Below are 13,137 nucleotides of genomic sequence, written 5' to 3'. Positions count from 1 at the left end.
ATGGTTCTAGGATAGTCATGGACTCTATGGTCGGAGGTAGGGAGATCAGTTTCACTACTAGGACACTGGCTCTCATCTTAGATGTCCCAATTGTACGAGATTCCCGTTGGTGGATTCCCGCCGGTACATACATCACTGAGGCTCTTCTTCCATACGAGGCATACGAGGTATGCATGACTCTATGGGATGACATTAATTTCTATATGCCCCGGAGTGGTACCGTGATGCGTCCTTCAGCTCGGGTTATCGCTCGCATCGTCGGGAGAAACATCCTTCCGAAGGCAGGGCACCACAGCAAGGTGTCGGCGGTGGAGGCATTGGTTACCTACAGCATGTACACTGGAGTGCAGATTGACTTAGCATACATCATGTAGAATGTCATGATTGATTGGATTGAGTTCCCTAGGGATAGGAACTTGGCTTTTGGTCGACTTTTGACTCGTATTTTTGAGTACTTTGATTTGGACTTGGAGGATACACCAATGATTCAGGGTCGAGACATAGGTGAGGACATCGGTTCATGGTTGATTAGGAAGATGGGGCTCCACGATGCCGCGAGATCAAAGGATGAGGATGACATCGATGATGCATCGGGGATGAAGACTCCAGAGGATGAGGGTAATGACGACGATGATGGTGATGATAGTGGTGATGAGGACGACGATGAGCATGGGGAGGATGATGATCAGAGTCATGATGAGGTTCCGAGACATGAGGAGATTCCTACTCCACAATTCTTTGAGGTCAGAGGTCCATCTCACACGACTTCTGAGGCTCTAGGTGTGGCTTCTCATCAGTCATCGATTCATTCCATACTTGAGAGGATCGAGGCTCGTCAGGAGGCTATAGAGGCTGGACAGAGGAGGATGGAGTTACACATGTGCACACTAGGTGAGAGGTTTGCACGACTGGAGGAGGAGTTCAGATCTTAGGAGGGATCAGACAAATCATCGGAGTCGATCACCTATATAGATAGTACTAGGAGTTACCTTTTATGTTTTCTTGGATGTATTTCTTTTCAGACTTGTAAAACTCTCTTATGTGATTGATGAAGTTCAATTATTTCATTTGTATTATTGTGTCTTATTCATGAATCAATTTGTGCTTCATTAATTTGGTTTCTAATCCAAGTTATCTATTATTCACCTCTAAGAGCACTTGAGTCACTTTTGGATCTGTGACCCGGAATGTTCCGTCATCGTTTATGTGGTCGGGGTTCCACTTGATCTTGGGCTCTGATACCAATCTGTCACATCCACCCAGCCAGTACCCTATCTGGCATACCCGGGAATGTGATCCACAGTACAAGGATCAAGAATCGAGGGACCATGCCTCCCACATACGCAATAACACAATCATGAACAATAATAATCAAGGTAAAAGCAACTAATAATAGATATAATGAATAAGATAAGATTCAATTAATCAGAGTGCGGAAATAGATAATATCAATGTATAAGTGTAATCATAAGGATGAGAGAAGAAGTGGAAATCACTCTCTCAAAGCAGCGGAAATGTAGTAATAATCAAGTTAATTACAATCCCATGTTTCAAAAGATAATCCAAAGAAAGTTAATTACATAACCAGTTGCTCCATAATAAACCAGGGAAATGGGGCTCTAGACTAGGGTTTCTTCTATCCTAATGATCATTTCCTCATAGGTGTGGATGAAGAAAGCCCAACTATGCCGCTCCCGCACTATCGTGGGGCTAACCCTGGTACGAAGAGTAATCCTCTTCGGCACCAAAACTCTGATCTTCACTGAAGCTACCACCCGGAGGGTAGTATGCGGGATCAAAGTCCATCTCGAAGAAGGTGCCATCAGAGTCTTTGGTACCTGCAGGATAATCTAACAACATTTGCACAAAAGGAATGAGTTCGAAGAACTTAGCAAGGTAGTTATTCCATAATTTAAAATCATACATATACAAAACATAACATAATGCAATGAGATATGAAACATATGATGCAAATATGATTCTAACTCTATAAATGCTAGTCTCTATGGCAGACATGCTTTAAGTCATAGCACCATACTTCTTTGGGTTGTCAGTCACTCTCTTTCAACCCATTCAGTATCTTGGGAATGCCGTGGTAATTGGGAAAAGTCCTCTCAAACATCACCGTTTGGTATAAGTACTGACGCATGTCACAGTAAAGCCTAGCCCAATGCAAGTCATCTACTCAATCATATCAAGTCAGATCCAGATACGTCCATTCCTCGCCCCTGGCGATCCTTTCCGGTATCCTTCACACTAGAGTCAGCGTAATCCCATATTACTTACTCATCAACCCTATTGGTCATCCACAAATAGTAAACGAGAAGCTCTCACGTCCTCTCACGGATTGGTTACCGGTCTTGCGCTCCCGTGAGCCCAAGTCTAGCTATTTGCAACCCTACCAATAAATGGCCCCTTTCAGGTATCCGTAACATGGTTTATGTCCCCTCCCGGGTTGGTTACCGGTCTTGATCGCCCATCAAACCATACACTACCACAGGTCGTTCGGTCTCAATGCCCTTCCGATTCGTGTCTGACACGACAAGGACAAATCCTAGCCACACAACTAGACCATCCTATTTATGTCATCCAATAACCCGGGAAAGTGTCGATAGGCACCTTCGGAGAACATCCCATACTATTCCCTCCGATGCCCAAGGACAGAAGCGTCAATAGGACACTCCCCAATCCCAAGTTATACTTAAGCAATCAGATATTCAAGTTCATCATTTCTCATGCATTCAATACAATCTTCATGATAAAAGTTAAATCATAATATTGAAATAGTCCATCATGAACACAAGTAACAAGAATAATAAATTAATATGACAAGAGTATATGAATCTTAATACTATTGTCCTAAAACATGTATAACAGTCCTATAATAATTTAAAAGCAATTAAGAGACTATGTTCTTTAAGTATAAGCACAAATCATAAGTTTATGGCCTATATGTTTATGAAGATAACCATCCTTACCTTAGGTTGAGTAGATGATGAATTGAGAATTACCAAGAAATGGTCCAAAAGAAATGTTAAGACCCTAAACAAACATCAATAATAAGTTAGAGAAGAAATCGGGAAGATCAGATGTTAAACGGGTCAAAACTGGCTAAGGTTGCTGTCAGCAACAACTTTGGTCGATGGTCTTTGGTCAATGGCATCGACCAAAGAGGATCGACAAAAATATTTTCGGGATAGAAAAGTGGATTTTGGGGGTTTTGATCTGAAATTGATTTTTCGGAGTTTGGATCAATCCGGAACTCGGAGGAATGCTTAAGAATAGTATGAGGACACTACATTCAAGGAATTAACATAATCCAATGGTGTAAATGGAAAGCCCCAAATTGAACTACTAAGTTCAAGAGACAAGCATCATAGCATGAATTGAAATTGATTGCATTGACATTGAAAAGGCATGCATTAGCTAAGGGAACTTATAGAAATTCGATTAGAAACATATGCTAGTGATAAACATGTACATAACATGCTATACACCTCAGTTTTGTACAAGATGGCATGATGTTAAGAAGAAAATCAAAGAATGTATATGCTAGGCTTGAAATGGGGGCATAGCATCAATAGATAGGTAAGAGGATCATAGGTTAATTAAGCAAGAGTGGACACTTGGAGTGATGGTTGCAAGGTTGTAGCACCATCTCCAAGGTCTCAACAGCAAGAGAGGGATAGAAAAGAATAGAAATAGATTGAATAGAGAGTGGAATGATGAATCATACCTTGTAGTTGTAGATGGAGACAAGAAACAATGATTAACAATGAGTTTTGGTGGAGTATCATTCACAAATGCCTAGGAGTTGGTTTGGGAAGCTCCCCCCACGTTCTCATGAGTGAAAATGATTGCAATAGGGTTCAAAACACGAGGCTAGTATAAATAGAATAGGGAATATTTCAAAGAATCATCAACTTGGCTGACTGGGAAATTTTGGTCGATGGTCCTTGGTCGATGGCATCAACCAAAGAGGATCGACCAAAATATAAATCAACAGAAAAGTCAGGTTTAGTTCAACAACTTTACACAGGGTTTTGAAGGGCTATACAAGGTCAAATTTAGTGGGGTTTTCTTCTACAATTCAATCAAGAAGTCTAGTTTCGGGGAATACCTTCGGATTGTGTACGGGAGGTCATTAGGTACTTCAACTAAATCATTCTTCTCCTATGCGCAGACTTTCATTAAACACCGACAATGTACTCAAGTAAGGGGTATCATCGTCAATGTCCATGGGCTCGGTCTCCGACTCATAATTATCAATCAAAAGCGTCCATAAGTCTCTTCTACCACCGCTTCAGGTCTTTGGACCTAAAAACAACAGTGGATCCGGGGTAGAGTCAGGGTTAGATTAGGGCTGGATATTACATCTGGGGACCTGTTAACATTTACAATAGTGAGCTTTATGGCCTAGTAAGCAATATAGACAACTAGGTAAGTAAGTCAGGCAATTCATCATGCATCCATTATCACATTAAAGTCATATAGTATTATGCATTCCAATTTTCTTTTCAGTTTCCTTTTTCTTTTTCTTTATTAAACTAGACCTAAGCGCTAGCTGTAGAGATGACACCTTCAATCTAAACCACATAAGTGGCATCAGTCTCAGTCTTAGAGGTTCTCATTAAGAGATTATCTTTTCAGTCTTTTGACACAAAGTTAGGTGTTCTCTACAGGAGGCCATCATCAATCCAGTCTATCTTTCTACTTTTCAATCTTACTTCATGACCTCCCATTTGAATACACTAAGTACCAGGACTTACAGAAGCCATTAACATTTTTTTTTCTCTTTAATTCTTATTATTTCATCCATTTTCTTTCCTCTATTTATATTCAATTTCAGTCTTGCATTACTATACCCTGTCCATTTCAATGTACCTTTTGCATTTCGATTATCACTTAGCCTTATCTAAATAAGACTTTATACAATTCATATAATCCCATCATTTAAATAAGAAAACATACATAATATTTCAAAATTTAACAAGCATAAACATCATTTCAAATTCCTAATTAACACTTCTAGAATACTATCAACATTTCAATCAAATTCTGAAGTTGTCATTCGATCCATGCATTTATATTCTATTCACAAAGCAATATATCATGCACTTTCCATAGATTGCATATGTAAATAAATAAGATAGATTTTATATTAACATGTAAATGCTACATGTTTACTAAGTGGAATCATTTGCTTATAACATACATAGGTTATTCAATATCATTTACATGTCCATGTTCCATGTACATCTCTTGATCTTGACTTAGATATTTAGGATGATTATCGGCTATTTTTGAGTACGTAGGAACCAAGCAGGTGTTCCCTCTCTTTCTCTCTCTTTACTTTCTCTTTCCTCTCCTCTCTATCTTTTTCTCTCTGCATTCTCTCTCTCTCTCCTCTCCGCTTCTCCTCTCTCTTCTCTCTTCTCTTTCTCTTCTCTCTCTGTACTCTTTCTATCTTTTCTCTCTTTCTTATTTCTTGCTTCCACACACAAGCAATATATCAACTTTCTACTCTCTCTTCTTCTTGCCTCTTTCAGCACTCTTTCTCCTCTTTACTTTTCATACTTTATATAATTAATATAATATAATATAATATAACACAACATATATGTACATATATATATATATATATATATATATGACTAAATAATTAGTGGGCTTCTTTATGAACATGTGGGCCCACTATATTTTCTTACGTAGAGTCCACATAAGGATGTAAATATTATTATCTTTAGGTTTAGAAAATTATGCTGATCATTTCATTGTACTTAGTTAAGTCTAATTTCATCTTTGTGGGACCCACAAACGATGTCGGATCTCGACCAAAATACTACTTGAAATCCAGTTCCATTTAAGCCATCGTTTAATTACACTCGAACCTTTTGGTTAAACCATCAAACCAACCATCTTGACTCATGGTCCAACCGCCATGATCCTTTAATAATCTTAAAGATTGAAACATTCTAACACAACTATAAAATAATAATATAAAAAGATATGGAACATTACACTTGATCTTCTTGTTAATTAGTCTCTCTCTCTTCAAAGGAAGGTGTGTTATTGATTCGCCCCTTTGTTCATGAAGAAATCCATGATGTTGTGTTCCATGCGAATGGCAATTCAACATCTGGCACTAATGGTTTAAGCAATGTCTTTTTTAAGAAGTTTTGGGATGTGGTTGGGCCTTCGGAGTTTCACACCATTATGGACTTCTTTTGGAACCTACATATGTCAAAGGAGATCAAGTTATCTCGCCTTACTTTGATCTCTAAGGGCGAATCTCAATCCACCTTCAATGATTTTAGGCCCATTGCAATTAGTAGCTTAGTGTATCATTTTATTGCTAAATTATTGGCCAATTGATTAGAACAAGTCCTTTGCTATGTGGTGGGTATTAATTAGGTAGCATTCATGGAGGGGAGACAATGATCAAATAATATTCTTCTTTGTAAAGATATTTAGCATGATTAGCATATTCAGCGGAGCCAGCCAAGATTTGTGGCAAAGATTGATCTTAAAAAAATGTGTACGACTCTTCCAATGGAGTTATCTTTTCACTCTTCTCCACCAATTGAATTTTCCAGCTCCTTTTATTAACTGGGTGGTTCAATGTTATTGAGCCTAGCTGTCTGATTTTTTCTAAGTGGCACGTAGTCTAACCTGTTCTATGCCAACCAAGGTCTCCAGAAGGGGTGCCCGATGTCACCTATGCTCTTCAAAATTGTACTTCAAGTGTTCACTGAATCCCTCAGCGTGGTTGCCAAAAATGGTGAGTTTGATTGTAACCGTTATTGCACCAAGCCTGAGATTACCTCGGTTTGCTTCACCAACAACCATTTTGTCTTTGGAGAGGCTTTCCCCAATAATGCCTCTACGTACCTTAAACACTTAATTTACAGAGTTTTCTTCTCAATCAGGCCTCGCAATTAATTCCAGGAAATCCAATATTTTCTTTGCTAACCCATCTACGGAGATTGTGGACTTCTTCGATCGGTGTTTGGGTTTTTCTGTTAGGGCTCTTCCTATTACTTAAAGCTCAATGGTTTTCGGCTTGTTCAACATTGCTCGTGGGAAGAAGTGATTCGGTAGTCTTCCACCAAGTTTCAAGGTGATTCCCCATTAGAGCAGGTTTGGAAATTTAGCTTTACTAATTTACAAGCTGTGGAGGAAGCGAATTAGCGCATATTTGCTGGAACTGTTTCTAATGGAAAGAAAATCCTCGTCTTACTTGTCAATGACTGTTGCGAGAGGTTTTCAATTTTGATTTAAGGGTGAAGGATGATGATATTAATATAAGTTTCTTTCATACATGGAAGACCAAGGTCGAATTTATTACTAAAAATCCCACCGCCTAGAGATGGAAGCCTCCACCAAGAGCATGGATTCCGATTCATTGTAACGGATCCGTTCATGGAAACATTATGGTTGGTCTAACCCATTATGGTCCGTTAGTCCAAAATAAATGGACTGACACGCTAACCAAAGCAAAACGTAAAAAAGGCTCCCTTTTATAACCTGATTTAATTCCTCCAATGTTTCCAGAGATTTCAAATCTTTGGATTCATGTAATCAAACATAGACTTAATTCCAGAGATTTCAAATCTTTTGGTTATAATTCCTCCAATGTTTACTATTTAATTGAAAAGAATTGTATTGTTATTTTTAACATAGATTTAGAAGAAAACTTTAAAAAAAAAAAAAAGGATAAATATCACTTACCTCCCCTTCTTAACTGGACAAATAGCACTTACTCTCCCCTCTTACTTGAATAATATCACTTATCTCCCCTCTTACCTAGCAAATATATCAAACACCTCCCCTCTGTTAATTTGAGAAAGTTAACAGAGGGGAGGTGTTTGATATATTTGCTAGGTAAGAGGGGAGATAAGTGATATTATCCAAGTAAGAGGGGGTGCAAGTGCTATTTGTCCAGCTAAGATGGTTAGTAAGTGATATTTACCCAAAAAAAAACTATAGAAGAAAACTATACTACGTTGATGATTAATTTATCATTTCATATATGAAGATTATGAATGAGATAACTAAAAGAATGCTCAATCATGACGCTTAAAAGCTCTCTTCTATGTTCTTAAATTTCGAGCTTTGCTCTAAAAGAAGTTTATGGTTGTTCTTCGAATCCTAACAACATGTCCAAGTGTACATGGACACCTTTCGTGTTTGCAGGACAATTCCTAGAGGCTAGAGCAATACCAAAACCAACTAGGAGTTCAATTCCCAATTTGCCAAGGAGGAGGCGGAAGAAGAGCTATTGACCCCCAAAGTCTATGGGTTTTAAGTTTCAGCCACAAGACTATCAGGGATATCATTCAAATAGCATGGACAGTCTTAAGTCCTTAGATTGACTTTGTGGATGTATGTTTACATGTCCAAGTGTACATGGACACCTTTCATGTTTGCAGGACAATTCTTAGAGGCTAGAGCAATACCAAAACCAACTAGGAGTTCAATTCCCAATTTGCCAAGGAGGAGGCGGAAGAAGAGCTATTGACCCCCAGAGTCTATGGGTTTTAAGTTTCAGCCACAAGACTATCAAGGATATCATTCAAATAGCATGGACAGTCTTAAGTCCTTAGATTGACTTTGTGGATGTATGTTTACATTGGTTTTGTTTGACTTTCTGGATGTATGTTTACATTCTAATTGTCGTTCGGCAGTCTTAAGTCTCTTAGGAAAGGAGAACTTCTTAGATTGGGTTTGTCTTTCTATTTCTGAGAGCATTAGATCCTTATTGGTTTTGTTTGACTTTGTGGATGTATGTTTTATTCCTAGATCAACTAATAGTAATGTCTTTTTTTGGCCAAATTTAACTTCTTTTTTTTACATTTTTTTTATGAGGTTCATCCGGGCCAGCTTGCGCGCACCACGATTACATCCTCAAATTAATGCCGCTGAATGGGTGCGAACCCAAGACCTCCCCATGGGAGATAGAGTCTTTAACCGCTTTACTGACCCATCATTGGCAACTAATAGTAATGTCGATTTATTGGCTAAAGGATCTACATTATTAGTAATTTCTAAAGTTTGGTGGTTACAACCATGGAACTTTATTTCGCGAAATTCGCCAGTTTCGCCCCCTGGCGAAAAGAAACCAGGGGGCGAAACGAGATTAACAATATATCGCTGAGATATCGGCGAAATCTCGGCGATTTCTCGGCGATAAATGCTGAGATATCGCCGAGAAATCGGCGATATTCGGCGATAAATGCGGGTTCGGTGGGATTTTTTCATTATTTATCGTTTGAATTTCTATGATTTTCTCTCTCCTCACCCACACCATGTAGCGCTTCTCTCTCCTAGTTCTAGGTGTTTTGGCCATATTTTCGTCCGATCTTCGACATAAAACCGTAGTACTCACTTCATTCTTGACGGGTATAGCATTATTCGCGACAATTAAGCGAGGTTTCACACAAATCTGGGTGTTTTTCATCTGAGAGGTAAATTGTTCTTCACTAAACTGTTTTTTTTTTTAAAATGCATGCTATAATATTGTTGGATGGGCATGAAATTAATATATGTTGAATACAATAGGCTGATCTACAAACTCATGGAGTCGAATTTTTTTTTTTTCACTAAGTAGTTTATTTATTTATTTTCGGGCGTCAAAAATTGTATTTTTATACATTTTAAATGCTTGTTTTTTGCATGATATATGTGTTGCATTGTGATTAAAAAAATATATGTGGAACCCCATGGGTCAATCTACAGATTCACGGAGTCGGAATAATTTTTGACCAAATAAATAATTATTTGATTTTTTGAAATTTATTAAAATATGAATATAAAATATAAATAATTATGAAAAAAACTGAAAAAATTAGTAATAAATAAGGAAAATGATTTTGAAAATTAGAGAAAATTATAGAATACCTATATAATTATTTTCAAGTGCTTCTTGTATGGTTTCATTGTCGGTTTTGATATGGTAGCCTTTTCTTCTGTCGGAAAAAATTTAAATATTCTTTAAAATATTATATTGGTATTGTTTAATTGTTTATGAAATCATTTTTGTTGCAACAGACCAACAGTTATCATGTCTAGCAGTGGGAGAGGAGCAGGTTCACAGGGCCAGGGACAGGGACAGACACAGGGAGCGGCGTCTGCAGGGAGGGGGAGGGTTGATCCTGCATGGCAGTATTGTGTTGCAATTGATGGCAACAAAAGTAAAACAAGATGCAACTTCTGTGGTAAGGAGTTGAATTCAGGTGGCATAAATAGGTTTAAGGCTCACATCACTGGTAGTTCAAAGGATGTGGCCACCTGCACTGAGGTGAATGCGGATATCAGAAAGGCAGTTAGAGAGATGGAGAAAGACAAGGGGAAGAAGAAACAAGACAGGATAAGGGTAAATGAAGCATTGGATGAGGCGGTGCGGGCACCATCATCTTACAGAGTTGATTCAGATTCTGATCAGGAGGTTGATCCTGTTGATTTGAGAGAGCGGGAGGAGAGGGATGTTAGACGGGCGATGGCTGAGAGTAGGGCGATGCAGTACCAGGAGGAGGAGAGGGACAGAGCTAGATTTACAGGAGCTGGTACCTCTAGGCCTGTAGGGGCTGGATCATCTGGATCAGGGGCTGGAGCATCTGGATCTAGGGACAGGGGTGGTATACGTGGTATGTTCAGCCGATCACAAAGTCAGAGGGTCCCTTCTACGGCTGATGTACGGGGATCACGTCCACGTGACTATCCACAGAGGTCGGATCCTATCCTAGAGCAGGATCCTGATATTTTCAGAAATAAGGGGGCCAAGCAGCCCAAGATCACAAGTGCATGGAAAGGGATGGTGAAGAAAGTGAAGAAGGCAGTGTCGAAGTGGATGTACTACAATGCGGTTCCACCACATACGGCACAGGGTCCTTATTATAGTAATATGGTTGACACTATTGCAAAGGTAGGTCCTGTACATCTTGGTCCTACCCCTAATGAGGTGTTGACCACTTTCCTGACTGAGGAGAAGGAGGAGCTGCAAGAGTACATCAGTAGTTTGAGAATATTTTGGGAGACATATGGATGGACCATTATGTGTGATGGATGGACCGGTCCGACAAGAAAATCTATCATCAACTTTATGGTGTATTGTGATCGGAAGACTGTGTTTCTAAAATCTGTGGATGCTACTGGGCAGACAAAAGACCACAGGTATATTCTTGGACTTTTGCAGGATGTGATTGATGAAGTTGGGAAGGAGAATGTGGTGCAGATTGTCACCGACAATGGCACCAACTTCAAGAAAGCCGGTGAGGTACTGATGAATATAGCTGGATATAACCTATATTGGACACCCTGCGCAGTTCATTGTATCGACCTCATGTTAAAGGACATCGGCAAGATCAATATTATCCAGAGCACAGTGGAGAGGGCCAAGCAGGTAACAAATTTCATCTACAATCATACTGTTGCTCTGCATATGATGAGGCAGGCATGCGGTGGTGAGCTAGTGCGACCCGGTCTTACGAGATTTGCCACGAATTTCATCGCCCTCAACAGTATTCAAGAACGGAAGACGGGCTTGAGATCCATGTTTTCATCAGAGGAGTGGTTCTCATGGGTTGGACCAAAGTAAGTATTTTTTTTTTTTTTTTTTTATCTATAGTCTCTACTATTTGATTTAACAAGTTGTTAACTTCTTATACATTTATACTATGAAATATGAATATCTAGTATGTAGTATTTATTACTAACTTAATGTGTTTGTGATAATTCAGTACTAGTAGTGGGTGCACCGCACAGACGACAATCTTGTCTGATGAGTTTTGGAGGAATGTGAGAATTGTGCTGGAGACCTTAGATCCTATAATAAAGGTCTTACATATGGTTGATTCCTCCCTCAGGGGGCCCACTATGCCGCACATATATGCAGCCCTGGAGCGAATGAAAACAGCAATCCAAAGAGCTAACCCCATAGATTTTGTTGCATACTTGAACATTGTTGATATTAGATGGACCGCTCATCTAATGCATCCGATGCATAGGGCGGGTAAGTAGTTAGTGTGGGTTATTACTTACTACTTATATTAATAATTTGTAACTTGTAGTAAATATTAATTCTTTGACTGTGAGTTTGTGAATTGTGCAGCCTATTATCTCAATCAAAAATATCAGTACACTAAAAATTTGGGATTGCGGTCAGACCTACTTGGTGCCGTTATGGAGGTTATTGGGAAGTTAGAGCCAAACGCAACGGTCCAATCAAATTGCCATATGGAAGTTAGAACTTAGAAACTTAGAACTTAGTACTTGCTTTTTATTTGTGAAAGAATTTAGCTAACCATCAATACAAATTATTGCAGATAAAATACTTTAGAGATGCACTGGGACCTTTGGTTCAGTTGCTGCTACTCAAAACCGACAAAATTATGATCCAGGTTAGATGCATGATTACATTTTACATATAAGTGATATAAGTAGGATTTTTGTTAATAATTAAAGTATTAACTTGCATTATTTGTGATAATGCAGCTGAGTGGTGGATTCTATATGGGGGCGATGTAGAGAACCTCCGAAGAGTGGCAATGCGGATCCTCTCCCAGACTTGCTCTGCCTCTGGGTGTGAGAGGAATTGGAGTACATTTGGGATGATTCACTCCCAGAGGAAGAATAGGTTGGGAAGTCAACGACTGAATGACCTTGTGTTTTGTCACTACAACATGAGGCTGAAGTTAGAGAATAGCCGTTTAAACACTAATAGTGGGACATACAAGGACATCCAGCTCGATGATATCTTCGAGGTCATTGCAGATGACCAACATCCACTCACGGATTGGTTGTTGGATAGGGGCGAGCCAGTGTTAGACTAGCCTGGAGGTAGGCCAAACCCAATCATTGCTCAAGCTGCAGGAGTTAATGTAGATGAGTACATGGCTTCTCAAGAGGGGCAGGTACATCAGGCGGCTGCTGCCACAGTGGATGAAGATTGGATGGTGCAGCCTGGCACGCAAGATGATGATCCAAATGACACCCTTGCTCCTAGTCCCAGTCATACTCGGAGGGATGATGAGGACGACGGTGGTGGTGGTGGAGGAGGAGTATAGGAGCTATATCATGTTCCATTATCAGAGGCACAGGATCCCCCCCAGAGATACACTGGAGAGATCAGTACACACA

General features: G+C 39.4%; 1 protein-coding gene across 1 annotated transcript; it reads left to right on the top strand.

Annotated features, from left to right (window-relative positions):
• The first annotated feature begins 380 nt into the window (after positions 1–380).
• On the top strand, positions 381–13,064 carry LOC149010934 (uncharacterized). The gene is made up of 10 exons (XM_089162513.1): positions 381–743; positions 9,409–9,467; positions 10,051–10,646; positions 10,929–11,172; positions 11,325–11,462; positions 11,739–12,010; positions 12,110–12,240; positions 12,338–12,398; positions 12,493–12,761; positions 12,912–13,064. Exons 1-10 carry the CDS (start codon positions 381–383, stop codon positions 13,062–13,064), a joined length of 2,286 nt encoding a protein of 761 aa, XP_089018639.1.
• The last annotated feature ends 73 nt before the right edge of the window (positions 13,065–13,137 follow it).

This window comes from Hakea prostrata, chromosome 7 (genome assembly GCF_041222555.1).
Source record: "Hakea prostrata isolate BN-2017 chromosome 7, UWA_Hpros_2, whole genome shotgun sequence".
NCBI lineage: Eukaryota > Viridiplantae > Streptophyta > Magnoliopsida > Proteales > Proteaceae > Hakea > Hakea prostrata.
Note: the sequence above shows the minus strand (reverse complement) of the source record. Positions and strands in the feature narration are given on the sequence as shown.